Here is a 27,132-nt window from a genome sequence, read left to right on the forward strand (position 1 = left end):
TCTCCTTTTCTAATAAGAACTACAGATTAAAGTGGATAGATGATAATAAAATAAAGTTTATTTATGTTTCCTGGGCCAGTGTCAATGGCTTGTCTTGCTGGCTGGAGAAAAAGGGAGTGAAAGTTTAATTAATCCAGGCAGGATCAATCATTAGCAAGAGGAAGCAGGATGTGAATGGAGGCCAGCCAGTAGCCGGCTCCTCTCTCTCTTTTTTTCTTTTGAGTTTCAATCAGTTCCCAGATAACGTGTGGGCTGTGGACCATATTTTAAAGGCCAAGTCCAGTTGCAAGACAGCTTTAGCCTGACCCTCTGACTGCCCCAGAATGTGAGTGGAGGGGGAGGGGGAGAAATGAAGGAGGAGGATGCTGCAGTGCAGGGAGGGTAGCTCTGCAGCCTCCCATCCCTGTATCTGCTTTAGCCCTGGAACAGTTACAGGGATGCCGAAGAAGCAGAGACCACACAGTCTCACTCTCTAACCCTTCCCGAAGAGCAGGGGAAGCCCTAGCTCTCTCTGAGCCTCATTTCCTCACCTGAAAATGACTTGGGAATCCTGTTGGAAAGAAATGTCACAAGAAAAACACCACAACAAAATCCACAAGGTGACTGGAGTCACGGGTAGACCCTACCAAGTAGTTCCCCACCACCCTCCCTCTCCTCTGTATTCTAGGCGGCCCTGAAAATATTTTTTGGAAATGAGTTCTGTGTCAAAGCCTTTTTTAAGTATTTATTTCACTCATGATCATTCACCTTCCTGAAGTCTTCTGTGTGCTCCTCCTTTTTATCAGACACTACACCGTGCACTTTGTTGAAACATTAGAAAACTCATTACAAACAGCGATTCTTATCCAGAAATTAACAACAGTGCTCTTTCACGCTTGGAATCGTTCCATAAGCATTCAAACATCTAGTGACCGTTTTGCAGTTGGGCTGTTTGAATTAGGATCCAAAACTTGACACACCTGAGACCGGAACTCTTAGATCTCATAATAAATGCCTCCTCATCCCCTCCTACCACTAAGCACAGGATTTGCAGGTACAATTTAGGAAGCAGCTCTACGCTCGAGGAAGTTTTTAGATGGGGAGCCGGCAGAGTCCTGAACTACGATCCTGGCTTTTAATTGCCAATGGCCAGTCCTGAGCCCCATCTCTAGGCATCTCTACCTTACTTACAAACAGACATGGTCATGCATGGTCCTCTACACTCCTTCTAGTTCTGCCACATTGCTGTTCTGAATTTGGACTTTATATATCACTATTTTTTTATTTTATTTTAATTTAATTATTTTCTGCACCTAAATCCAGTCACATCTTTAAAAGCTGTAGCAATTATATTTCACTAGATGTGTACCTGTCCATAGAGCGATCTGTAATGTAGAGTTTAAAAAATATTAAATGCATTATTGGCAGTTTTATGTGTGTTTATAACGTGCTTAGATCATAGTCACCCATCACACCCTCTTAACTTCTTCAGTCTCACTGATACCCTACAAGTCTCATGACTACTTGAGTCAGTGGATGCTTGTTTGCTTGTTTGTTTGTGGGTTGTGTATGTGTGTGTCTCAATTGAGATTGATTGCATGAGCATCAATTATTTACTGTAGGTGCACCCGTACCTCCATGGGCACACAAACACATACCTGCATACACACATCTGCACACACACACACACAGGGGGGGGGGGGTTGGGATGGGATGGGGAAAATGGGTCTTTCATTCATAAAATATCAGTGGGTCAAATCAGCCTGAAGGTCAGAAGCATGTATTATCAACACCTCTAATCCACATGTAGCTTTGGGCTATCACCTGACTATAGAGCTCCAGACATACCCACAGGATACTTCCAGGAGAGCTATTCCACTACTGCTGTACCCAGGTAGGAGAACTTAACTAGGCACTTTTTTTTTTCTTAAAAAAAAAAAAAAAAAGCCTTAGTGTTTAAAGGCTTGAGCCAAACAACGTTGGAATTCTTTAGACAGTAACGACTTGAGCAGGTCCGCTGTGTACGTACAATTTAGACTAAGATCCATGCTCTATCCTCTCTAATTGCCTCTCCCAACACTTCTCAAGCAGCACCAAGTTCATCTGGACAGGTTCTCACTTCTCTTCCTTAAACCCCGTTTCTAGGAAGATGTTGGGCCTGTCCCTTTAACTGGTGGTCTTGAAGGCTACACACAGGTCTTGATGAGGGAAGACTTATACACTAAGTATGAGCTGGACTTTTCTCAGGTTGGAGGAGGAGGAGAGGAGGAGGAGAAGGAGAGGAGGAGGAGGAGAGGAGGAGGAAGAGGAGGAGGAGGAGGAAAGAGGGAGTAAAGTGCTTGTGACAGCATGAAGCACACTGCTCTCCACACATTTGTTATCAGCAGTGAAATGTAGACAGTTGTTTTGGTCAAGCTGTGACTTCTGTTGATTTGTGTGTGTGTGCAGAACATCTGTTTATTGAGGAAGCACTCATCTACAGGATTCAAAAACTTTGAAAAGAATCAAGACATTCCATCCAAAAAGTGGCTTCCTGTATTTTGGCAGCCTGTTTTAAGTGGTAGCTTACGAGGGACATCTGGGTCTGTGGAAGTGTGAGACCTAACATGCCTTTGGGATTGTGTAGATAGTCTGACCCTTTCTATGTTATAAGTTTCTAGAATCTTCCATCTGCTTCTGAGTCTACCATGTCTAAAGCAAGTATACCACTTGAATGAGTAGATTAACACGCATCCTTGTATGGTACTTTTAGAAATGATAAATCTTTTGTTGAAATCAGGGATTTACCCAGACCCTTAGCAGAACGGAATGATGTTTTCTTGCTGCATTTATTTGTGGGTGCATGCATGTGTGGTGTGTGTGTTTGTGTGTGTGTGTGTGCTAATGTGAGGGCTAGAGGACACCTTGAGGGAGTTTGTTTTCTCCTTCCATCCTGTGGGTCCTGAAGATGGAGGTCATGTTTTCAGTCTTGGGAATAACTTCTTTGCCAAACTTCTCACAGGGTGCTTGGGTCATCATCAGGGTGCACGGGGCTCTCAGATGAAGGAAACTTCACGATTACTTTTACTCAATGATATTAAAAACTTGGGCTCTCAGCAGGGGCTTAGGCCTAGGGACCCTGCCTCTCTATTGATCTTTATCTTGACTGTTCCTTCAAGCAATTTCAGTGAGGGTTTCATTGAGCCACTGTTTTAAAAATTTCTCCAAATATGGGTAAGCAGAGGCATTTATTTGGGACCCTCTCATGTTAGGTGGTAAGCAGGACTTTCATGTACCATCTACCTAACCCTTGATGGTATAACATTGGGACTTTAGTTTTTAACTCTCTTACTGTATCTTTCCTTTATTCAATTTCATTCTTAAAAAAAGAAAAGATTTACTTTATTTTGAAATCTTTCTTCATCTCTGTCTCTTTCTCTGTATGTGTGCAAGTGTGTGTGCATGAGTATGTGTTGGGGGTATGGGGGGTGGGTATGGGCCCTAGAAGGCCTGCGGCATCAGATCTTCATGGAGTTGAGAACACTTACACTGGCTTTCAGACTATGCTTTATGTATAAGTTAGCCATACCACAAAAAACATGATATGATGATGGATCCATTTCCTATTGCCATTGTAACAGTTGCCACCAGTTTGGTGGCCTGAAGAAACACACAAGTATTCAAATGCAGTTCTAGAGGTTGAAGTCTAGAATGGATCCCAGGGACTGCTTTCATTCTGCACGTTGTCAGGAGATTGATTTCTTTGCCTTTTACAGCAGGAGGAGGTGATCTGTGCTCCTTGGCTTATGGCCCTACCTTCATCTTTAAAGCCAGCAATTTCCCAGCATCTCTGCTCTCACTGTTAAGTCACCTTAAGGCCACGGTCCTCTTACCTTCTTTAGACAATGACCACTTTTCAGTGGGCCTACCTTAATTTTATCACATCTGCAAAATCTCTGCCTACATGTGGAAGATATGAAAAGGAAATTGGTGTGACTCAGTCTCCTCCTGTGTCCGTTTCTGTCCCTTCCTGCCTGCTGTCCATCATCATCCATGGAAATGTCTCAGTCAGAGACCATGTCTTCAAGACTTTACACAGATTTTAGTTTCCATCTAGAAGATGTTGCTCATCTCTTATGTCTTCTGTGGAACACTCCTAGGCCCCCTCTGGCATTGATCCTCCAAGTCCCCGGGCCTTTCTTTTTTGGGGGTGTGTGCTTTGTATCCATCCTGATTTACATTTACAACACATGTTAGATAGATTTATATCTTTCTAAGCTGGTTCAAGTCCCCAATCTAGAGGAAGGTGCTCATCCCAAAGGGTGACATAATATAGCTCATGTTTGTCAACATCATGGTTCATGGTTTGTGGCAGCTAAGTGACTGCCGGCCTGGTTCCTAGACACTGCTCCCACAACAAGCTCAGATCTATAATTTAGTAACAACTCCCAGCACTTTCTATTCTTTGATCTTCAATATGTGAAAGCTATGGTGTAGTATGCATGGATCCCTTTGAAAACATTTAAGAGTATTTTTAGGAAAATGCAAACTTCCACTTAATGTTTCAGAAGACTCGATGAAGAGTTAGGGCAAGGATAAGAAGAAATTGAGATCTCTTGGGGCTCAACAGACACCTCTTCTCCCTGGCCTGCGACCTCATCAAATCATGCACCCCAAACACTGGTTCTTCTGTAAGTTCCTTAGAATCTTTGTAACGACCCTCTCCCCTTCAGGGAGAAGCCATTCTCCTTCCCTTTCACACCCCCACAAAAATTCTTTACCTTCTACATAGCTCATACAACTTTGGAGGGGAAAGGGAGGTGGGGCGAGGATGGCTTCACACCTGTAATTTCGCTGCCTTGATCTCTCATGCTGAGGTGCAGGTGTGAACTGCATCACATCTTACCCTGCATCCTTCCATTCCCCTTTGTTTGGATATTAGGTATCGAATTTTTATAACAATCATGTGACATAGACAGCGTCATGTCACGATTTTCCTAAAGAATAAATGCCTGCTCTCAGTCGGACAGTGAACTCCACAAACCTCAGCTTGGCCATAGGTATGCTACCCCCAAATCATGTTTAGGCTGCATTCAAATAAGTCATCCCATCCTTGTCTCCATATAAAGGGGAAGCTACTGGAAGCCAGAAATGTTTCATACTAATAGTATAAAGTATTCCCACAGTATTTATTACATACAATGATAAATAGCAGTTGCTCCATTAAAGTGGGACAAATAAGTTACTATAGAAATAAATGGATAACTCTTTTTATATAGAATAGAATTTACTTAGGGCATGGGCATGGGGAGGGGAGTTGAGGACAGAGTAGAGATAGAGATAGGCAGAGAGAGAGAGCATGGATAACTCTGAGAAAGAAATCTGAGAAAGTATAAGCTGCTGTTTCAGTTTTTTTTTTTTTCAGGGAAAGAGAAACGATTATTTAAAAGCTCATTTTAGCCATAGAAGCTGTTCTCTGGTTCCTTATTGGTGAGCCATTATTTTACTCAACAGGCCCTTATAGTCATTTGGCAAAGAGAAACATTGACTGAGACCCTGAATGTTTCATGTGGGAAGACAAAATTTGTGGAAGAGTGGAAAGCAGGCTGGTTTTTAACAAGATCTCAACCTTGGTGACTTCTCTTCTTCTTCTTCTTTTTTTCCTTCTTTAACACCATTTGCTTATTCTTTCATTTTGGATAGGCTAAATGAGTTTAAAGTAGGAGCCACTTGTAGGGATAAGTGTTTAGTCTGAGGAGCCTCTCTGTAATTGAACATAAAAGGATGCTTGGTGGTTGTGGGTACCACTAGTGTCTACAGAAGCTCTCGTGGGAACATCGCTGACCCTTCCACCTTTGGAGCTCAAAATTTCCACAAATATCTTTCTTCCCCAACTGCAGGACCATTTCCCACTATCCATTATTTGGGTTGCAAACGTAATTACCAAAAGTCCAGCATTCTTGCAGACACTATTTTGAAGAAGATGGGGAATTGAAGGTCAAAGGGAAATGAGCTGTTTCTGGCCTGACCATCTTGTCCCTACACTGTGTCTTCATTACCCCCAGTAACCTACCCTGAGTGATGAGTATGTCAGAGACAGGCCATAAAATCTTGGGAAATGTCCCAAATTTCCTGGGAGTCCTCCAGTAGGGAGTGGATAGAGCTTGGGAAAAACACCATTGTAAAAATACACAGTAAACCAACACCACAAGGAAAGAGATATTACAATATGACTCCATTGCATTGGGCAGCTATAGGAGCCTTGTAGCAGGCAACCTCGATGCAAACAATGGCAACTCATCCCTCCATGCTTTCAGAGTTGCTCATGCTGTTGTGAGGTAGAGACTATCTGAAAGGAACTGACCTTAGTGCCAACTAAGCACAAGCCTGTTGAGTGTATACTATCTCCTTGTTCAATGCATGTCTATTAACCCACACAGACCATGACAGATAGCAGCTGTCCCATCGTCAGACATATAGACTAGTACAGAATGACTGTATGGAACCAGTACACACAGTGCTATGATAGGGACAGCAGTAGTCACAACACACATGCTGATGGAATATTTACTGTGCAGAGGCTACTGTAGGCACCTCTGTGGGATGGTTTATTATCATCCCCATGGATCTCCATCACCATTTTGTTATACAAAATGAGTTGTGATACTCAGTAACATGGGACGGGACCCTGCTGGATGGTGGGAAGTAGAAGATACAGCCATGCGGGGTGAGTCAGCTGGCTTTATTTTTCACTCCATCCCAATAACTAAAGCAACTCTGATAGTCTGAAGTGGTAACACATTTGGGGGGAAGGGATGAGATCAGAAGGGTTTTAAACTGCTGTGTGGTAGAAGAGAGATGGACGTGCGTAGAAAAAATTATGGGAGGATAGTGCGAAACAAGATTGGTAACTGGGGACATGGGAAGCCAGGAAGTGATGTTTTGAGTTTGGGATAGACCAGCAGCTCAATCCAGCCATGACAAGGCTGTGTGTGTCATGGTGGTGGGAGATGTCATGGGAAGGGAAGGATGAGGACAGTGAGGCAGGATGTCATACGATGCAGGATGACACAGCTGTGCAGTTTTTCAGGACTGGTAAACTTAAGGATGAAGGAGGAAGGACACACTGAAAGAATTTTCTGGAAAGAAAAATCAATCAATCAGCTGTTGGAATGAGGAAGACAGTCTGTAAGGATCAGGGAGTAGAAGTTATGGGAATAATATGGTTGTTGTTACACATGAAACAGGGCATTAGGAAGGTGTAGAAGTTACCACTCATAGCCTATGAAGACCTTGGGCCCTTGCTTTTCTTATTTATATGGCAAAGATGTCAAATGCTAAAATCATAAAATTTTACTATCACTAGAAGGTCAGCAGTAGTCTTATCAGCTACCGCTCCCTGATTTTGACCAGACCAGAGTACTCAAATACTTACCCAAGATCTTTCAGTAAATTGACTAGATTGTCAGGAGGGTTTAATCAAAGGCAAGTGTTGTCACCATGTATTTCCCTTTATTTATGATTGCCTTTTGTTCTGTGACTGCACTAGACATGTTCCTTCCTGAGCCCAGGACTTTCTGTAATAACATTAGAAATTCTAAACCCTGCAATTTGTGGTGTGCCCTGGTAGATGAGCCGGGCACTGAGAGAAATGCCTCACATACGGTAACTCATTTCACTCTCATAAAAGATACTTAAAAGGTAAGTACAAGTATTCTTGTGTTGTTGTGCTGCTGTATTTTAGAGATGTAAAAACAAGCAAACAGATCAGGAAGTACCCAAAGCAAGGTGATCTGAGAAGCCTGGAGCTGCCATGTCTGCCTTGGGCCACTGTGCTATTCTGTGTTTTCCTTTGAGCAAAAGGAACTTGCTTAGGGTACGATACGAGCTGTCTGGACAGGCACTCAGTCTTCTACTTGGCTTCTCTCAAGGGACAGCCCTTTCAACATGTTCACTGCTGCTTTTGGTCCCATGATCTGAGATGAGAATCTTATGAGTTAAAGGCAGTTGGGTCTTCTCTGCCAAGTGCAGGGAAGAGATTAAACAGGGTTCGATGGATTGTTTGTGAGTATAAGATGGACTGCGGATCTGGAAAGTGTCATATGATGTCACTGGGATGGTTCCAGGTGGTCACATGACAGGGTTATCCAAAGCAGCTGGCTGCCACTCTGGCCTTGATGGCTTTTCTTGGTAATGGAAACTTCTCCACATTTACTGTTCACTGTTTCCAGGGTTTCATCACAGTTTGTGGTTCATAAATTCTCCTAAATGCCTCCTGTTTAAATTTAAGCAATCTCACTCTTTTGCAGAAACATTTTTCTACTTACAAAAAAAATTACCAACTTCTTGAATCATGTTAAATGGATACCATTATTTTTAAGTTTCTTGTTTGAAGCTCTAGCATCTCTGGCAGTCGCTCCAGAGTCTGCTGGCTGGGTGTACATATCATCCTGGGTCGAGCTGCTGCTTTGGGTTTGGAACTACTATGGGTGCTGTCTATCCATCTTTCCACCCGAGCAGTCCCACCATCGCCCTGGCGTGTGTGAAAATGGGCAGCAATGTGTATCTGGAGTAGGGTGGAACTGCCTAGTCCTGGAGACTGATAGTATTGTGATTCTTTGTCCAGGAGAGTCTCTCTCTCTCTCTCTCTCTCTCTCTCTCTCTCTCTCTCTCTCTCTCTCTCTCTCTCTCTCTCTCTCTCTCCCCACACACACACACACACACACACACACACACATTTTCTTTCTGTGTCTCCAACACTGTTTATCGAAGCAAGCTATAGTGTCTCCTTGTGGAGAAGAAAGACTGAAGTGGAATACAGGCCTCGCCTTCATCATCATCCACTCTTGTAGAAGCCCAGGGTTACAAGTCCCCAAGTCAAAGGAATATTAGGAGTTAGAGCTGGCACTGGGAAGGCGCAGTTGTTAAATGAATAGACACGGTGATGATGATGACCGTGGTAACAATGGTAGTCATCACAGTGGCCAGCACGATGACATCTGTTTATGTACCAGGGACTGGACCAGCCTTTACAGTCGTCCCTTGCTCTCCTCACAGAAACTTCTTACACCGTCTCCTAATTCATCCTAATTGTATAGCTCTGTGGTTGAGGTGCAGGGATACATAGCTTGTATAAGTTCACTCACATAGTAAGTGGCTAAAGGAGAATGAGATGATCCATTCCAGACCAATTTTGGCAGATAAACAAGTCTATTCATGGTTAGTTGTGGTATTATTAGCTAGATTAGTAGTCATTTCTCAGTAGCGTCAGCATCAGTTTTTGAAAGCAGGACCACTGTACCTACAATGGAACCAAAGTGAACGCATACTTTTAGCTGACAAGCTGATGTAAAGTGTTTACATAATTCATTCCTCAGTAGCAACAAAGTCCCGAGTATTTGTGTTCTGCTTGCACTGGATGAAGGATTCGCTAACCCATGAGAGGATCTGAGTTGAGATTCTGATGCCCTTGTGGTTGATATTAGACAACAAGAAACCTCAGAGTCAATGCTCAAACCACAGAGGCCATCTCCAGGAGTGAAAGGTTAGCTCCGTCTTTACAAACCTGATTTAACATGGACGGGGATCCACAGTGGGCTTACCAATTCCAATCTGAGCATTACTCCTATGACTAGAGAGAGATTTGTATTGAGCACACATCTTTTTTAAAAGTCATTTCTAGCAAACAGCCCATTATCAATGATCTTGATTAGACTAGCAGGAACAGGTAGAGATGGCCTGACCCAAGGCTGAACTTTCTAAAGTGTTTATCACCACTGAGAAGTGCATATCTGGTTAGAGCACATGCCCATTGCCCTACACCTATCTCACAGTGTATCAACTGTGAACAGCTAAAAGTATAACAGCTAAAAGGCTAACAGATTTGTCTTTGACTCCACGGAAGATTTTCTTACAAGCATAGTGTGTGGCATGGGGCAGGCTCACAGCAAAGATGCTGCTCATTCGGCTGTTAAGTAAGTGAGCAGAAGAAGAAACTGCGTATGGCCCAGGTTTTGAATTGGCACTCTGTCTTATGAAGAAGTTAGCTTATCTAGACAAGTTTTCTGTTGACTACCTGTGTGTGTGTGTGTGTATTACACACACACACACACACACACACACACACATTTGTGGAGAGGCCAGAGGACATTATCATTCTTCAGGGTTCTTTCTCTTTCTTTCTTTCTTTCTTTCTTTCTTTCTTTCTTTCTTTCTTTCTTTCTTTCTTTCTTTCTTTCTTTCTTTTTGAGACAGAGCCTGTCACTGGCCTTTAATTCACAAAGTAGCTTAGTCTGCCTAGTGAGAACATAAGGATCTGTGTGTCACCAACTCTCCTGCCTGGGGACTATATGTACACAGTGCCTGACGTTATTTTTTACATCTAGTTTCTGGATGTTTCCTGCTTACAAAGTGAACAGTTTCTGGGCCCGAGCCGCCCCCACTAGTGTTTTGTGGCCTTTGCCTGTGAGGGCATCTGAGTGACAACTGTTTGGGGACAGCTCAGGTAAGAGCTGGAGCACAGAATGGCAATTGTTGTGATTAAGTCTGACAGGAAATGGTGGGAGGTAACAAGAGCTCGAAGGACGCAAGAGGTAAATGTGTTTTCTATAAATATGTCATAATTGACAGCTGTTGTCAATTCCATTTTTTTTCAACCATCTTATAGTTCAGAATGTCATTTAATGTAATTAATCACATGAGCTTTGGGAGACAGCTGTCATTGCTGAAGCCATCGTTTCAGTTATTTAACAACGGGGACACTGTGTATTTTCTGCCATCCTTCTCCACTTTCCTACCGCTTACATAACCAAGGGATATTTTATACAGACTAACCCTAGGGTCATTTGCCTAAGATACTGTAAGTAAATTATGAAAATGAGGTAAGAAATTAGGTATAAATTTTCATGCAACACACTGTTGGATAGCTATAACAAACACCATGGATGTTTTGTTTTTAGCCAGATGGAAATAGTAGAGTGGTGGAGTGGAGTCTTTCTCCATCTAAATGGTCTGGTTCTGCCTTCTTCCTGGTCTTGAGAATCAATCATTGATTTTTAGCAGTCATGTTTAGAAGATTTGAGAGGGGATAGCCGAAGACGGTAAATAAAAAGCATTCTGTGTGTGTGTGTGTGTGTGTGTGTGTGTGTGTGTGTGTTTTGGACACGTTTTCCTGGGTATTTATTGGGGAGGGAAGATAACACATGGTCATTTCACCTTTGTGGAAGAAGCCTGCAAGGTTAGCCAGATCCAGGGTTCTTTCTACGGCAATTGTAGCTCATGCCTCTTCGTAGCCAGCAGGGGGCATCTGCAACAAAGATTTGGGTTGTGTTGAGTTTTATCCTGACCAAGGAAAAAAGATCAAGTCTTTTGGAAACCAGTTTTGAAAATAAGGTCCTACACTCCCCAAACTCCTTGCAGAGAGCCTTTCTTCGTGAGTGTTCTTGAAATGTGTCTGGTGTCTAGACTTAAACCTTCCTGTGACTACCAGATATGTCCCAAGCACAGGACCCTTACTGCCCCTCTGTCTCTTTAACATGGTGGGATGTAAGCTTCTCATTACACTCAGGTTCTCTGCTCATTAAAATAGACCCTATATAAGTGATCTGAATAATTGAATGCGTGCACCATTTAAACCCTGCCCACCAGCTTTCATCTTGTTTTCCATTTTCTTCTCTTTCTTGTTTTTATTTCGGGGGCTGGAAATCTACCCAGGCTCTTGCCCATTCTAGGCACGCACTCCCCAAGTTTCATTGCCGGCCTCGGCTTCTCACTTCTCTGTCTCCGGTTACTTTAAAGAAAGAAACAGAACTCAGCCACTTTATGGTCCTTGCAGTCATCTGATGGCTTTATGTGTCTTCAGTCATGCTAGGTGATTGCAATTTTAAGCAGTCATATTCAGAAGATCCCAGGGAGTTGGTGGGGGGTGGTTGAAGATGGTAGCTAACAGGTGTGTGTGTGTGTGTGTGTGCATTTCCATAGGAATTTATTGTTTTTTTAGGAAGCAAGAACACACATCATGTCTTCATTCTTGTGTCCCATCAATATTTTCTAACGATGGGGAAATGACTACTATGTAGTTTCCTGTGTATAATGAACACTTTGGAGTTGTTCCAGACACTACCAGCACCAGAAACACCATCTTAATCCTTGAAACATCTAGAATCAGAGCCTCTCTATCGGCTCTCAATCAAGTTCTCTTGAATATAGTTCTATTTAAAAAAAAATTCATCCAGCCATACTTCTGTTTGTAGTAAGTCCTGGTGCTGGCCTTGCACACATACATCTAAAGGTTAAAACTTGCATCCAGTCTACTCGCTGGCAGGAAGGACTAAGATGGTCTGTGGCTTTCTGGGATTTCTTTCCCCTGGCCAACATCCCACACAGGGAACAGATTTACCATTGCACGAGGTTACTACTATTCAAACCTTTGCAGCTTGAAAGGTGTGACTCATCTCCACAATTCTCTCCCTCTGATTAAATGCTCCACCAGGCATTTCCAATTGATTTTATTTCAAAACAAGTTTTCTTTTTCCTTGTAACACAAAAGGATAACAGACCCAAGGAGACACAAATCATTTGGTGTAAATCAGCATTAATGTAATTTAGCCAGGGGGAAGGGCCTAGTGTGCAGTCGAAGAAAGCTAGGGACCATAGCTGATGTGGTAAACACATTAGAAAGTTCTCCTCTCCAGATAGAGATGATTTTGAAATTAAATTAATGTCAGATACGCTCAAGTTCATCTAGAAATGGGAAATGAAGTTGGTGAGTTTGAACCTCTTTGGCTTTCCCATTGCTTTGTACTATTCCCACACTGTGTGAGGCTCTGACAGGAAGGAAGGCAATGGAGGGGGAAGCTCTTTTCTGGGAACTCTTGAGAGCCATGTAGCAACTCTGTGATTTTTTGTTTTTTGTTTTTTTTTCTTTTTTACTTTTTTTTCCCTTCTGGAGGGTTTTGTTTGCTTGCTTGCTTTGTTTTTGTGAGGGTGCCAAGTATTCAGAGTGGCTGGAACCTTATCACTGGTTATTTTCATTGGTTACTGCTCGGTGAAAGTGACTGTAATCTTACTCATCCTTCTCTTCGGGATTACAAATGAATAAGTAGGTCAGCTCCTGATGATTTTTCAATGTCTTCTTCTGGAGCCTATATATACTAGGCCAGGGACAAAGTCTCAGTAACAGTGTTCTCCCAAGCACACTGTTCCCTCTTTCCTGCATTCCCAAGGCCAAGAGGAAGAGAGTACCTGGTGTTCTGGTATAGGTATCAGCTCTGAGAAGAGGAACACACGTGTATGCATGCTTGTATGTGTGTGTACACGCAAACACACACATAAGTGTATATATTATAAGTATTATATATCTCATGATGTCTATGGAGCAAAGGATAACCTTGAACTTTCTCATCTATCCATCTTTGCATCCTATATGGTGGGATTATAGGTCTTTATTACTATGCCCAGTTTATGCAGTTCTGAAGGTCAAACCCAGGGCATCTTACACACCAGGTAAACAAACAATTGAGGTTCATCATCAGAACATAATTTTTCAAAAAATAAGTGATGTTATAAGTAGTACGTCTTTTCTAGATCACAAAACACACAAAAATGGCCACTGGACAATTGATATAGATAAAATGTCTCTAGAGTTTTGTTTCACTTGTGTGTGTGTATGTGTGTGTGTGTGTGTACCATCTTAGGAAATGAGTGGTCATTTATAAACAATCCTTATGGTAAAATGCATCGAGAAATGGACAGCTAAAGACAATTTGAACCAACCTAAGTTAATAAAATAGTTGGCCTCCTCTTTACATGGAAACATTTTTTGAAGAGCCCTTTCTCTACATTTAACTCTTTCTTGCACACATGCCAAATATGTCACAAGCTTGGTGCAGCATGGTGGTCCCTTGTCATTTCCATTGAGAATAGGAAGACAGGATGACCACATTCAATACAGCTTTGTACTATGAACTACATTACATTTCACAATCAAGCAATCCATCTCACGGCCTTCTCTCTGCTCTGAAAAGTCAGTCAGGCTAATGTTAACAGATTTATAAAAAACAAAAATGGTCTTGCTCAATTGAGTGACAACTGGCCATTCTCCAACTCTACTTCTGCTTCTTTTGAGAAGTTCTCTGGACTTACCCTAGTGGGAACTGAGACTATCTGTTCAGGGTCTGCTCCCTTCCGGAAACCCCAGTGGAAGAGTTCAATAGGCTATAGGCATCTTAAAAGCAAAGACCAAGGCCTATGGGTGTTTGTATGTTTATTATGTACTACCTGGCACAGAAAACATAATCAATTTGTAAATTAGCAAGAAATGAATGAATGACTATTTTAAACTCTCTTGTTACCTTTACCCCTGCATTCTTGACTATTGCTCTTGCATGAGAAATTATAAACCAGTACCTTCCTGCCTTTTACAAAAGCAAATGGCTCCAGTGAAGCAAGAGAGAAGAGAACAAAGAAATAGAAGTGGGGGAAGAGGGGGATGGGGGAGAAAGCCTAAATCTTAAAGGACCAACCAAACAATACAAAGCCCCCAAACATGAGAGTGTATCACTAGTCTTTATATAAGTGTTGGTGGATGTAATGTTGTGTCAAGTTCAACATTAATAACAGCTTTCCTTATGTGCACAGTGGGAAAGGCATGTGGAGTCCAGGAGGCAGATGACTCTTCTTACTGGATCTTACTTACTGGGTCTTACTGTATCTCTGACAGTAGTGCTCTGTACTGGCCAGCAGAGGGTAGTCACAAGTGCTGTATACATTGTCCAGTCAACTCCCAATGATCTATTTTTTATTCCAGATAATATAATATGGTAGTAGTCTTACTTCCAGAGCTAGAATTTTCGAGGAACCCTTTACAATTTAAAGAAAGTGACCTATGTCATTTTCTGACCCTTTCACTTGGTGCTTATAGGTGGAAACCATGGGCTAGAGCTGGTTGAAAACAATAATTATGCAATTAAAGCTAGCAATTCAAATCATCTCAAAAGTCTGAGAACTTAACTATTTCACCAGACCCAGCTTCCAAGCCAGAAACACTTAACATCAGGTAGTTTATGTAACTTGTAGAGCCTGAACTCAAAGGGAGAACATCTCACTCACTGTGTAATATAAGCTGTCGCTTCCCCTGCCCGGCAGCAGATGATTCCCAATTCCCATCACAAAGCTTTGTTTAGCTAAGATATGCTTGATGTTAAGAGGTCGGGGGCTGTGCTCACTCACTGGGAAGTTTCTAGAGAAAGAACAAAAGTAAAAAGAAACAGAAATGAAAAGACACCTCAGAGTTAACTATTTCTAAATCAATTTCTATACCATATTTTGAGCTAGTAGGACATTCCATATGGTAATTGGGTATTTGTGGCTTTTTTAAGTTGCAAGACAGGGCTAAGATGCAAAATTGTTAATGTTGGTTGTGTACGTCACCTCTTTGCTATCTCTATGCACCAAATAGAAAAGTATGTTTTCGATATCAAAATCCTGTCTGATTATAATGTGAACCCCTCATAGCTCTTTAAGGCTTTCCTTATGATTGGCACTGACTTGGAGACCAATGGTAACAGATTGGTAAGAAATAAAATCGAGATAATTTTAGCTCATGATGACAAATACTATTGAATATTTGCTAGGTTGCCAAGCAACTGTGCCAGGCACAGAGATTAAAAGGCATTTAAGACTCGACTCCTACCTTGAAAGGGTTCTTCTATACAGCTTAGAAAACAGGCACAAATCAATAGCCCTAATGCAATATGATAAGCCCTATCCTCAAAGTGCATGTGGAGGGCCACAGTGACAAAGGAAGAATAGTCTGGGGTTTCCCAATACACAACTGATCTGTGAGCTACTATCTGAGATTAGGGTTTAGGGCTGGAGAGATGACTCAGCTGGTAAATGTACTTTCAACACAAGCCCCCATAACCTGGGTTCCATCCCCAGAAAACACAACAAGCTTGTTGTTGCGGCTTACATCTGGAATCTTTCCACTCCTATGATAAGGTGGGAGGTGGAAACAGGAAAATTACATGAGATCTCTCAGAGCATTTAGATTGGAGTATTCAGGGTAGCAGAAATGATAGAGACCTTGCCCAACCAAAGTGGTAGGAGAGAATCAACTCCCAAAAGTTGTCCTCTGACCTTCAAAGATGTGGCTTGGCACATGTGAACACACACACCACATAGATATCGATATATCACACACACAATTACAGATGGATGAATGGATGGATAGGTAAAGACAAACAGATGAATAGATAGATAGATGATTGAGAGATAGATGCATAGATACATGAACAGACAGACAGAAGAAAGATCTATGTTTATACAGTTTCCATGGTCTGTTTAAAGTATTGAATCATGAAAAAGATTTGCTTAAAAGATTTGTTTTAAAACTGAGTGAAAATCATTGCATCCCATCCCATAATGAGAGACTATGCAGAATTCTGACCACATCTACTTACTGAAATGCTGAAGTTAAAGGACTATTAAATCTCCAGTCCATCACTGGAAATGAGTCTCCTCTAGGAAGGCTGCTGAAAAGAGGCTACTTACAACAGCTAGAGAGTGGCAGAGCAAGGATTTTTAGAACAATTAAGCAAAAAATACTGTAATGTTATGATTGCAAATGGCTTCCAAAGACATCTAGCTTTACTCTGTCATTTTATAGAAAGGGGACAGAGATCTGGCAGTAAAAATAAAAACAAAATGGCTCAAATGTAATGCATCTAGTTGGTGGCCAGAGCCAGCGTCCTCAGGAGACTGAGAGACAGTTTCAGTTAGTAATGACACCCAAGAATTGTGGACACAGACTGCTTGGGCTGGATCACATACTCACTGGGCTGTATTAAGATATTTAAACTTCCTGTCATTCAGTTTCCCCCTCTGCAAAATGGGACAAGACTATATTACCTGCCAAATAGAAATTAGAAAGTAAGAAAAGAACAATTAAGGTTGGAATGAGATTATGCAAATAATTGGTGTCCTCTACACACCAGTGATTGGAACCCACGTGTCCTGTTTTCTATCTTTATGGGGTTTTTTGCTGTAATAGAAATAAAAGAAGCCAAAGAGGTTCTTTGCATTTTCCCTTCTCTGGTGCAGAAAGAAAGCACTGTTTGAGATGTGTGTGCCCATGTGTCATTGTCCCCTGACATCTCTCCTTTCAGGGCCAAGGAGATCAAGATCAAGTTGGGAATTCTCCTCCAGAAGCCAGACTCTGCTGTTGACCTTGTCATTCCATACAATGAGAAGCCAGAGAAGCCTGCCAAGGCGCACAAGTGAGTCCTGAATATGGATTCCTCTCATTTTCCCTTCAGATGACAGCTGTTTTTCAAGCGTCTGCTGCTGTCATTCATCGGTAGAACTACCCCCTTCCATTATTCACTGAAGATCATCAGAGTCCTCAGAGAGTTGCTTCATAAATAGTGTATTTTTTTTAACACCCCATATCTAGATCGTAACAGTAAATAGTTACAAAATTAAAAGAGATAGAGCTTTGCCTCATCTTTGGAAAGATGAACTGTACTTTATAAAATGACACCAGCCACTCAGTTACTGACTGGAAGGTCAAAACATCTGATAATTTATTGGCTTGGGTCAAGTAACCCTGATCCAGTTAATTATAAGCTCTGAGCACTCAGCCTACAGTAAGACCCAAGGTCTCTTCCTTGGGAGGAAAATGTGAGCACGTTCATGCTGATGAAAAGGCAGGCAATTTAGGACCCAATAGTTTCTTCTTGAGTATTCTAGGTTCCCTTCAAGGTCCAGTGGATGAGCCCAACTGCTACTTTTGGGAGGAATGAAGACTTTTCCTGATGTTCCCACACAATACACACCAAGCATTGCCTTCCCAACTCATAAAAACCATCATATTCCTGATAGTCGTTTTACAGTCCTCTGTCTCTCAGCTTCAGCTGTGCACATCATACCCACCCACACCCAGCTAAGCATGGCAGGAAAGTATGATTCCAAATAATCAAGAGACTATGCCCATAATCAAGAATCTACCCACTTTAAGTCAGTAATATCACCCATACCGTCGTCTCTGTCTGTCATCTTCCATTAGGTCTCTTACTGTCTAGACAGATGCACTGAATCCTCCCATTATAGCAGAGGTATCCATAGAAATGAAGAAGGGAGCCTGGACCGTCCAAAGGATGCTAACTCCTTTATTCTGCCTTCTAAAGGCTTCAAGATCACAGATGGTGTGGGAAAAGTAGAGTACCTTTGTAACTTTCATGTCTCTTGTTAAATCTAATATTTGTGGAAATTGCCCATCCTATTCTTTGTCCAAATGACCTTCAACTTAATATAGTTGATTGGCTGGGGGATACAGAACTGGGTTATTCTGTTTAAAAGTCATTTGCCGTCATCCTGAGTGGATATTTCCATTTTCTTCCTTTTATTACTTCAAAGTGTTCACAAACCGGAAGTGAGACATAATTGAATTTTCTACCTTTAAAAAGGAGAAGCTAATTCAAAGTGGAGCAGCAGGCTTCCTGGACCAGTAGAGAGCAAGAACCACATCACAGCCAGCAGGTCAAAAGGTCTATTTTGGAGCAAACAATGTGGCAATTATTGACCTGTTGGGATTAACATTTTCAAGTGTAGCTCTCTATATCCTACCTTGATTGTCTACTCTCGAATGCCACCTGGACACTTGAACCTCTTGGCTCTTAGGGAATCAAGAGAGAAATTGTTGGAGAAAAGCTGGGGCTAAAATTTATTGATTTATTTCTTCTTGTTGTCTTTCCTTCCCTTTCTTCTATCAAAAATATTATTTGTTTCTGGGTAAGACAACACCCTCCCTCCTCCCCCACCCCCCAGTCCCCAGGGGATGCTTGTGTGTGACAGCTGTTTTCAACAGTGGAACTGAAGAAGTGCTCCTCTTCCTTTTGGGTGGGTGTCTATGTTTTTAGCCTTCAGGGAACAACCTTGCTTTGCATGACCTCAGCCAAACTCATTTCTTCATTTCCACATTTCTCTGTGTATGTGTTTTTTTTTTTTTAAAGCCTATATCTTCTGAGGAAAAAATAAACCTCTTGATGGAAAGGTGTGTATTTTTAGCTCCTCTCATCTTCTTTGGGCAATTGCTTTGAAGAAGTACTTTCTATTTTTTAATATATTTTAAATTCTCATCTGACTAAAAATTTGAGCCCCTGGGAGGAAAAATAGAGAATAAGCTGTCTTATTTTCTTATATCCAGTCCCAGCTTCTCTTATCATTTTGGTATTCCAAAACTGACCATTGCTCTTCTTCCATTAGGAGAAAACAAGTATTATCATTATTCCATGCTGGAACAAAAAGCCCCTTCCTCATCCTTTTGACCCTTACCCCTTTCTCTTTGCTTCCATCAGCTTGCCTGCAGACTTTCTCCTCCTCCGAAAGGCCTACATCCTTGATGAAGGTATTCTTTCGAAGGCTGCCTGTCTGACTTATATGACCTGCCTTGTATGACCTGTTGTCTTAGTTTCCTCTTTATCAGAACTCTCTTTTTTAACTCATAGTTTAAGAAGTATTTTTCCCTCTCCTTGACCTACTCTGCCAGGCCCCTGCATTCTCAGAGGCTCTGCTGTAGGTTTTCAGAATAAATCATAACCAAAATGTAAGCCACATACATTGAGTTTGTAATAACATTATGGTTTGTAATACACACTGGCTTACAAAATGTCAGGGGCAGATATTCTTTCATTAGTTTTTTTTTCTTTTAAATTCTAAATGTCCCTCCTTGACATCTGTTACCAATTTTTAACTGAATGCATTGATCTCATTGTGTTTGCCATTCTAAAGCCCAAGAATGGCCTCTACAAGTAACCAGTCAGAACCCTGGCTGATGACTAGTCACAGCAAGCCATACTGTGTGTTCCTGCAGCTGGTTAACTGCAGAGTGAGCCTTGAAAGGAAATGTGTACAATTTTATGGACCCAAAGAAGTGGCCTTTCAAAAGTCTACAGGAGTGCCACTGGCCATGGGGCATGGACTCAATCAATGGGCACAGACTCGAGCCTGGCTGTGCTCTGTAGGGCAGGAAGGAAGAATAAAGCAGGCTCTTGTAAATGATACCAATGAACTCAAGATTTGATTTCCTTGTCAAAAGCAAGACTATGGGAAAACATGTTCAAGGATAATTAAGTATTGTACAAGACACTGTAGATGACCAACCAAACCAAAACCAAAAGGAAACCAAACTTACAAACCCCAGCCAATGGTGTTCAGCCAAACTACATTCTTCTTCAGTGCTACAGATAATATTGACCAGTATTGCCAGCAAGGGTAACAATGGCTCGTTTGTTCATTCAAGTCTAAGTATTGAATTAGCTGTGGCTTTCAACAAGGTTAACTCTGGGTAAGCTAAGGCAGATTTTGTTTGCCATTCAACTTGATACTTGTTTACTAAAAGATGTCCGATAGAGTATGCCCAGATCATGACCCCGAGTCCATAAACATGGATTGGGTCCTCATCCAATTGCCAACAATGAGATATAAACTATAGTTGGGCACAGGTAAAAAATCTTGCCATATTTTGATGTCCATAATTGAACATATATCTTTGGTCTTTGCAACCAACCTCATTCATTACTTAAGACTGATGCTGTGGCCATAGCAAGGAATGGGAAAAGTTCTCCAGGAAAAACACACAGTCCCTGAGGGGGTTATGTGCGCTGTTACCATAGGAAAGATCCTTCCAGTGAAGGGCATTTAACAATGGAAAAAGCTCCTGCTTTCCGAACTGATGTGGTCACTTCCTCAATCAGGAGGCATTTGCACTGGGCATTCTAAAACACATAGTTAATGAGTCCTAACAAATGTTTATCTTGTCTTTTATCTGGGCTACCTTTCTCCCCATCCTTCACACCCACACAGGGAAAGGAGACTCTGCTTGCCCTCTTTGGTCAGCAGTGACCTTGCGGACCAGGATGTTCATTGGCTATTTCGATCTGCATCTATCTTGTTTCCAAAGAAGTCACACTTAATGAGGGCTGGCAAATTCTGAGAATCAGGACAGGATGAACCCATTTCCTCCTAGACTTGTAATCAGAACACTAGGCTACATGCCGTGGGGGGATGTGTCCTGTTCAACTACGCCCTTAAATCAATTTGGACTAATTTCACCCCCAAGCAGACTCGGCACATGTCCCTCTCAGGAATTTAATCTTAGCCGTGATGTGCTGCTGATATTGACCATTACTTGGTTTTATAATGAGACCTTTTGGGACAAATTGCATCTGGTAACATGTTTAAGGCAGGGACACCTGCTCATCTCATTGTTTATTCCTGTGTGCCTTTATACTAGCCAAAGAACAAGGGCAGGAAAAGCTACTTCATTTTATGAAAATACGTATACAATCAGGAGGCTTAGGACATGAACCAGGCCTACCCTTTGCTCTGAGTTAGTCTCTTATTGTTCCATTGTATAGCATGCTCTTGATTCTGAGAACACTTGGACTTGAAAGTATTCTGCTATGTGTAAAATATTGAACCCACTGTGAGTACGTGCATACAGAATAATATACATATAGCAAAAGTGCTTGGTATCAAGTAACACTGAGTGGTCAAAGGGAGTTATCATCCATATGAAAACATGCCCTTTTGTGGTTATCAATAAAATAAATGAAAGAGATATGCAAACATACTTACAAGCCATGTTCAAGTCATCTCTCCCCTCTCTGTTCCTTTATAGTAACTAGGGCGAAGGATAAGAGGAAAGATAGTCCACTTGTGAGGGGTGCCCCTGTGAGAAATTCATATGTTTTTGACCTGAGATTTATGTGTCCAGCTAAGAAAACAGAACCCATCAAAGTTTATTTCACAAGATTTATTTTCCCTGCTTCTTGTTTAGTTTGGCTTTCAAAGAGTGAAGACATAAATTTGAAAAAAAAAAAAAAAACCCTCGAATCAAATCAGGACTTAATTGACATATATTCCACAAAGAGAGTTTAGAAGGTAGTCACAACACTTGAGTTAAAAGACCATCTTAGATTCCTTCCAGAGATACAATGAGAATGCCTATGCCTGAAAAATAAAATATAGATTGAAAATTGTCCCAGTAATATCAGTTGCTTCTGTCAATGATTTAAATACCCAAAGATATAATTTCATAAGAACTAGAAACAAGAATATTTCTGAGTTGCCTGGAACAGTTACTAAACAACCAAAGACCTTGGGAAAAACACTTCATCATTTTTGTCTCATAATAAATGTTCTGCCAGCCTGCTTTAATTGGATGGTAAAGACTAAATGTGGTGATTCAAGGATTCAGGCACTATGAACGAAGGAAGGCACATCCTGATGCTGATGAGAGAAGAGAATTGAGGGTTGTTACAAAGTACAGTTTTGGGGCTCCTGTGGATGCAAATATTAAAGAAAAATAGTCTATCATCATCATCATTATTATTATTATACCTTGGATATTAACCTTCTTTGAAGTCAACATTTACGTTCAACATTCTGACTCAAGAGATACTAAAAACTTTTCAGAAAAAATTAAGCTCCAAAAAGTATCATTCTATCTTAACTGGGAAGGATAAATAAATAAATAAATAAATAAATGTAGATTTTATTTTTCTATCATACTTCCAGTATGGGGTAATATCAAGCTGACTGATTCTATTATCCTTAGTGAGATAATTGTGGCATTGGGGTCTCCACCAAATATCACTTGTTGATTATGTCCGTGACTAATATGGGGCATTGTGAAACACAGAACATTAGTTTACCCTCTGTGAAGGGACAGTTGGATTTCATTAAGCTATATTTGAAATAAAGATAATCTTCAGATTCACTCCTATAGAATATATAAGACAATTGGACATAGCCTCGGGACAAATGAGCTCTACTTGTCAAAGAAACCTGTCTGCTTAGATTGTTCAGGAAGCAATAAAAATGCATGCAGATACCGAGTAGCAAACCAACTAACCAGACCTAACCATGAGAAAATAATCTATCTGTCCCCATCCTGAGGACCAATCACCAGCTGTGTCACCACCTAAGAATATCGAAGTCAAGTCATTACCATGCATGTGGTTATCTTCCTTCTTACTCTGTCCCCCTTCTTTGTCTTTCTCCTTGGTTTAGGCCCTCACTGGAGGAGGTCCTGCAGTGGCGCCAGTCCCTGGACAAGCTTCTCCAGAACAGCTGTAAGTTCACATGGTTCTCAGGAGGGTCGGACCAGAGACAGACACAAAATATGTTTGTTCCACTCGTGTCCTTCTCTAGTTCGTGTTCTGAACAAGTGGAGGGCAGCTTGGGAGTGCAACTAGGCAGTTGGCTAAAAGGGGAAGTCACCGTGAGGGCAGATATTTGAGTCTGTGTTCAGGCCTGTCCTTGTTTATTTGTGTAAGCCACAGCACCTGCCTTTCTGACTGAGACAGAGTACCATGCATCCAGGCTGGCCCTCAAACTCACAACATATCTGAGGATGGTTTTGAACTCCTGATCTTCCTGCCTCCACTTCTCAAGTGCTGGGACTGAAAGTGGGCATCACCCTTTCTGTTTCCGTATGCTTCTTCATGTTCTCACGAGTGAGCCAGATACACTTTCTGTCCTGCTTTGCCTCATAGATTGGGAAAGACTAGATTTCCTATTGAAAAGGCCTTTGAAGAAGCCAAAGGTATCTTAGCTCAACCTGCTATCAACTGCTCTTTTGCCCTTCTAAGATTGCTATCTCCACCTCTTGGCTGACCCTTTCCACACTCTGCTTCCTCTTTGGTGAGCCTCCCTTTGAGATACAACAAAGATGCACACTCTTTTCAAGCTGGAATTAGTACAACAAGTATTACTTTCCTTTTCTGTACTCCACACTCTCTACAGGTTCCTAAGGCTTACAGGACCAACTTCAAATTGCCAATGTTCAAAACTCACCACAATAACCATGTGACTGGTCTCCAGGAACATTGAACTGTTCTCTGTTCCTGTGAGATCTCCATGTAAACTCTTTGACAGACAGACCTTGTTCTCAGATCTTCATCTGCAGATGTTCTCTTTCTTGAAGAGCTAACCCAAATGTCAGATGCCACGTCTTCCTTGGCCATTTAGGAGGAATCAGTCACTCTAAAAAGTCCCAATGCCTTTTGTCAGCACATCTTTTACAGTGCTTAGAACTGGCTATCTGTGTTCTGTTGTTTTCTTTCTGGAATATGTTATAAACTCATTCACAGTCCAGATTTTGACTTTTTCTTCTGGGCAATTTCAAAAGACAAAGTGCATAGGGAGTAAATAAATATTTGTTGGCTGATTCATTCTCAATTTGTGGCCAACTTACAATGTCCAACTTATTTCTTTATCACCTCAACAAGCATGGAATATGGAATATGAAACATCATTAAATGATTAAAACAATAAGGATTTCAAGAGTGCTTCTTATTGGAGCCACAATGAGTACTGAGGGCCAAGTAGATGACATTGCCTGCATGGTGAATTGTATGTAAATTTTTAAAAAACAAAGTCTTATTTTTATTTTACGTGTGTGTTTTGTCTACACGTATTTGGGTGTACATCATCTTACTCCTGGCTCTGGAGGAGGCCAGAAGAGGGTGTCAGATGCCCTGGAGCTGGAGTTACAAAAGGGTATAAGCTGCTGTGTGTGTGCTGGAAATCAAACTCTGGTCTTCTACAAGAATAACCAGTGCTTTTAACTACTGAGCCATTTCTCTAGACCTTATATCAATATTTTCCCAGTTTGTTTCTGATGGAGTAACTTCTGCCCATAAGCTATGGCTATTCACTATCTCTTAAGAAGTGTCCCATTTTGGATATGTTGAGATTAATAATCTATAATCAGAAATAACTAATTGCTATGATTGATACAACGAAAGTAAGAAAGGCAGACACATTAAAAAGGCATGCTATTCCAAGCATAATGATCCCTTTCTGCATGCTTGACTTGAGAAAGTTAAGCCTTCTAAAGTTGAGAATGGTGGCTCATACTTGCAATTCAAGTGCTTAAGAGGTGGAGACAAAATATTTACTGTGAGTTTAAGGCTAGTGTGGGCTGTATGGTGAGTTCTGTTTCCATCTGAACTAAAGAGTAACATGTCTAAAAAACAAAAACAAAACAAACAAACAAAACAAAACTACAGCACTCACACACCCCAATTCCTGGAGGGGTAGGGGTAGCACTTTTCTGATTCACAAGAAACATTAGGAATTCCTTGTGTTAACATAGGCTATTGCCTCTCAGAGTTGATATAGTTACGAAAGCATTCATTAAATCAAATTTTCTTCAGTAGAAATAAACCCTATACAAGCTGCTGTTCAATCTTTCTCATTAGCAAGTATTTATTCACTCAAAATAATTTTTAAATTATGTTATTTATTAGTAATGCATGCAGTGTGTGTGTGTGTGTGCGTGTGCGTGTGTGTGTGTGTGTGTACATGCACACATGTGGGGAGATCAGAGGGCAACTTTCATGAGTTGGTTCTCTCTTTTCACTAAGGGTTCTGGAACAGAACTCAGGGCATCAGGTTTGCACAGCAAATACCTTTACCAGCTCAGCCATCTCACTGGCCCTAAACATGATTTTTAATCATTTGGGAGGTCCTTGACTTTGTTCTTAAAATACATCAGATTCTTATGAGTTTTGCCTTCAGTTCTGAAACAGGAGCCATCTGTTTTTGTTTATTAGGTCTATAGGGCACATAGCAAGTATGTTGATCTTTAAAACCAAAAATAGATTGCGCATGGGGGCTTGCATAATTCCATCCTAGCATCACCAGGGACATGGATTCTCCCATAAGAGCATTTTTAAGAGCAAACAGGGACGAAGCCCAGTCTGTGGCAGCACAGTCTTTATTTGGGTTCTCTTTTCCCAAGAGTTGCAAAAGGTCAGAGCATTTCCTCAGACACCCCGTGGGCTGGACTGTCTCGAGGCACGAAGCAGCTGGCTCCAGGCTCAGCCGTTGGTTCCCATCTTCACAGTTGGCTTTGGCTCTCTTCCTTTGCTTTCCAGTTTTCTTCTTTCTGTGTCATGGGTCCAAATTCTTATCGTCTCACTGACGGGCAGACAATGATCAAAAAATGTGTGATATATGAGGTATTCTTTATTCATATATTCTTTATGTTATTCCAAGAAATTTGCATATATTGGTCTATTTAGTGATTGTAATAATCTTATGACTTAGGTGCAACAAGTAACTCTATTTTTTAGAAATAGGTAGTTTGCCTATGGCATAAAATACAACAGAAACAAAATTGAGGTATCCGCTTTTCTTTAAAGTTCATGTTCTGCTGGATGTGCACACCTTTAATCCCAGTTCTCAGGAGCAGAGGCAGGCAGATCTTTGAGTTCTAGGCCAGTCTTGTCTAGAGAGAGATTTCCAGTCTGGCCAGAGCTATACAGAGAAGCCCTATCTTTAGAAAAAAATGGTCTTTGGTCCTGGGTGTTGGAGGGATTTTGTAGTCCACTGAGATCCACTATTAAGTAATAGGTATATATGTTTGAAGAAGGAGTTGGGGATGGGGAAGTGAAGATAAAGAGAAGTCAAGTAGTTAAAAGCCTCATGGAAAAGATGGTTGAACAAGCAATAGTCCTGGGAGGGGAGGGGAGAGAAAAATGCTCTCTCCATTGATAACAACCCTCAGGATAAGTACTCGGCAGTGGAGGAAAGATGTCACAGATGAGATAACATTTGGGTTCAGTTTGTAATTATGACAGATAATAATTTTTAATTTGTTATAAATAATGATGATGAAGGCCTGAGTGTATTGAACTTCATGAAAATTATGCATGGCCCCATAAAAGAGCCATATAGTCTTTACCACAGCCCTGTCATGTAGCTTTCATTACTACTTTCCTTTGACAAGCCACAGAGGCTCCAACAGGCTAAATAACTTGTCTGTGTTATTTCATAATGTGGTATGCCAGGAATCACCACTGAGCAATCTTGGGTCTAAAGCCAGAGCTGAGCTTTGAACCAATATGGTTCTTATAAATTACCAATGCCATTTCTGTTGCCTCCTCACCCTGTCTCCAATGAAGCATTTATACTAATCTCCTTTTCAGAATTTTATGACAATCTGACTTGGATTCTTGGATTTGTTTAATGTTCCTTGTATTCTCCAAATGGTTTTCCAGATGGTTCCCTCCAACCCTCCACACTCTCCATACAAGGTCAAAAATTGCTATCACTCATTAGGGCCAGCTCAGAGATTACAATGTCTGAGCACCATATGACCTA

At 41.3% G+C, this 27,132-nt stretch overlaps 1 protein-coding gene across 2 annotated transcripts in view; it reads left to right on the forward strand.

Annotated features, from left to right (window-relative positions):
* The window catches only part of Rgs5 (regulator of G protein signaling 5), a 39,976-nt gene that overhangs the window by 3,932 nt on the left and 8,912 nt on the right, over positions 1 to 27,132 (forward strand). Inside the window, exons 2-4 of one of the 2 annotated variants that reach the window (XM_021168845.2) lie at positions 17,124 to 17,234; positions 23,032 to 23,093; positions 23,767 to 24,211. In XM_021168845.2, coding sequence (XP_021024504.1) covers positions 17,124 to 17,234; positions 23,032 to 23,093; positions 23,767 to 23,774 — 181 coding nt within the window. In that variant the 3' untranslated portion in view covers positions 23,775 to 24,211. Of the gene's footprint in view, positions 1 to 17,123; positions 17,235 to 23,031; positions 23,094 to 23,766; positions 24,212 to 27,132 lie in introns of those variants that run through there. The other variant, XM_021168838.2, reaches the window with a different exon arrangement.

Source organism: Mus caroli, chromosome 1, assembly GCF_900094665.2.
Source record: "Mus caroli chromosome 1, CAROLI_EIJ_v1.1, whole genome shotgun sequence".
Taxonomy (NCBI): Eukaryota; Metazoa; Chordata; class Mammalia; order Rodentia; family Muridae; genus Mus; species Mus caroli.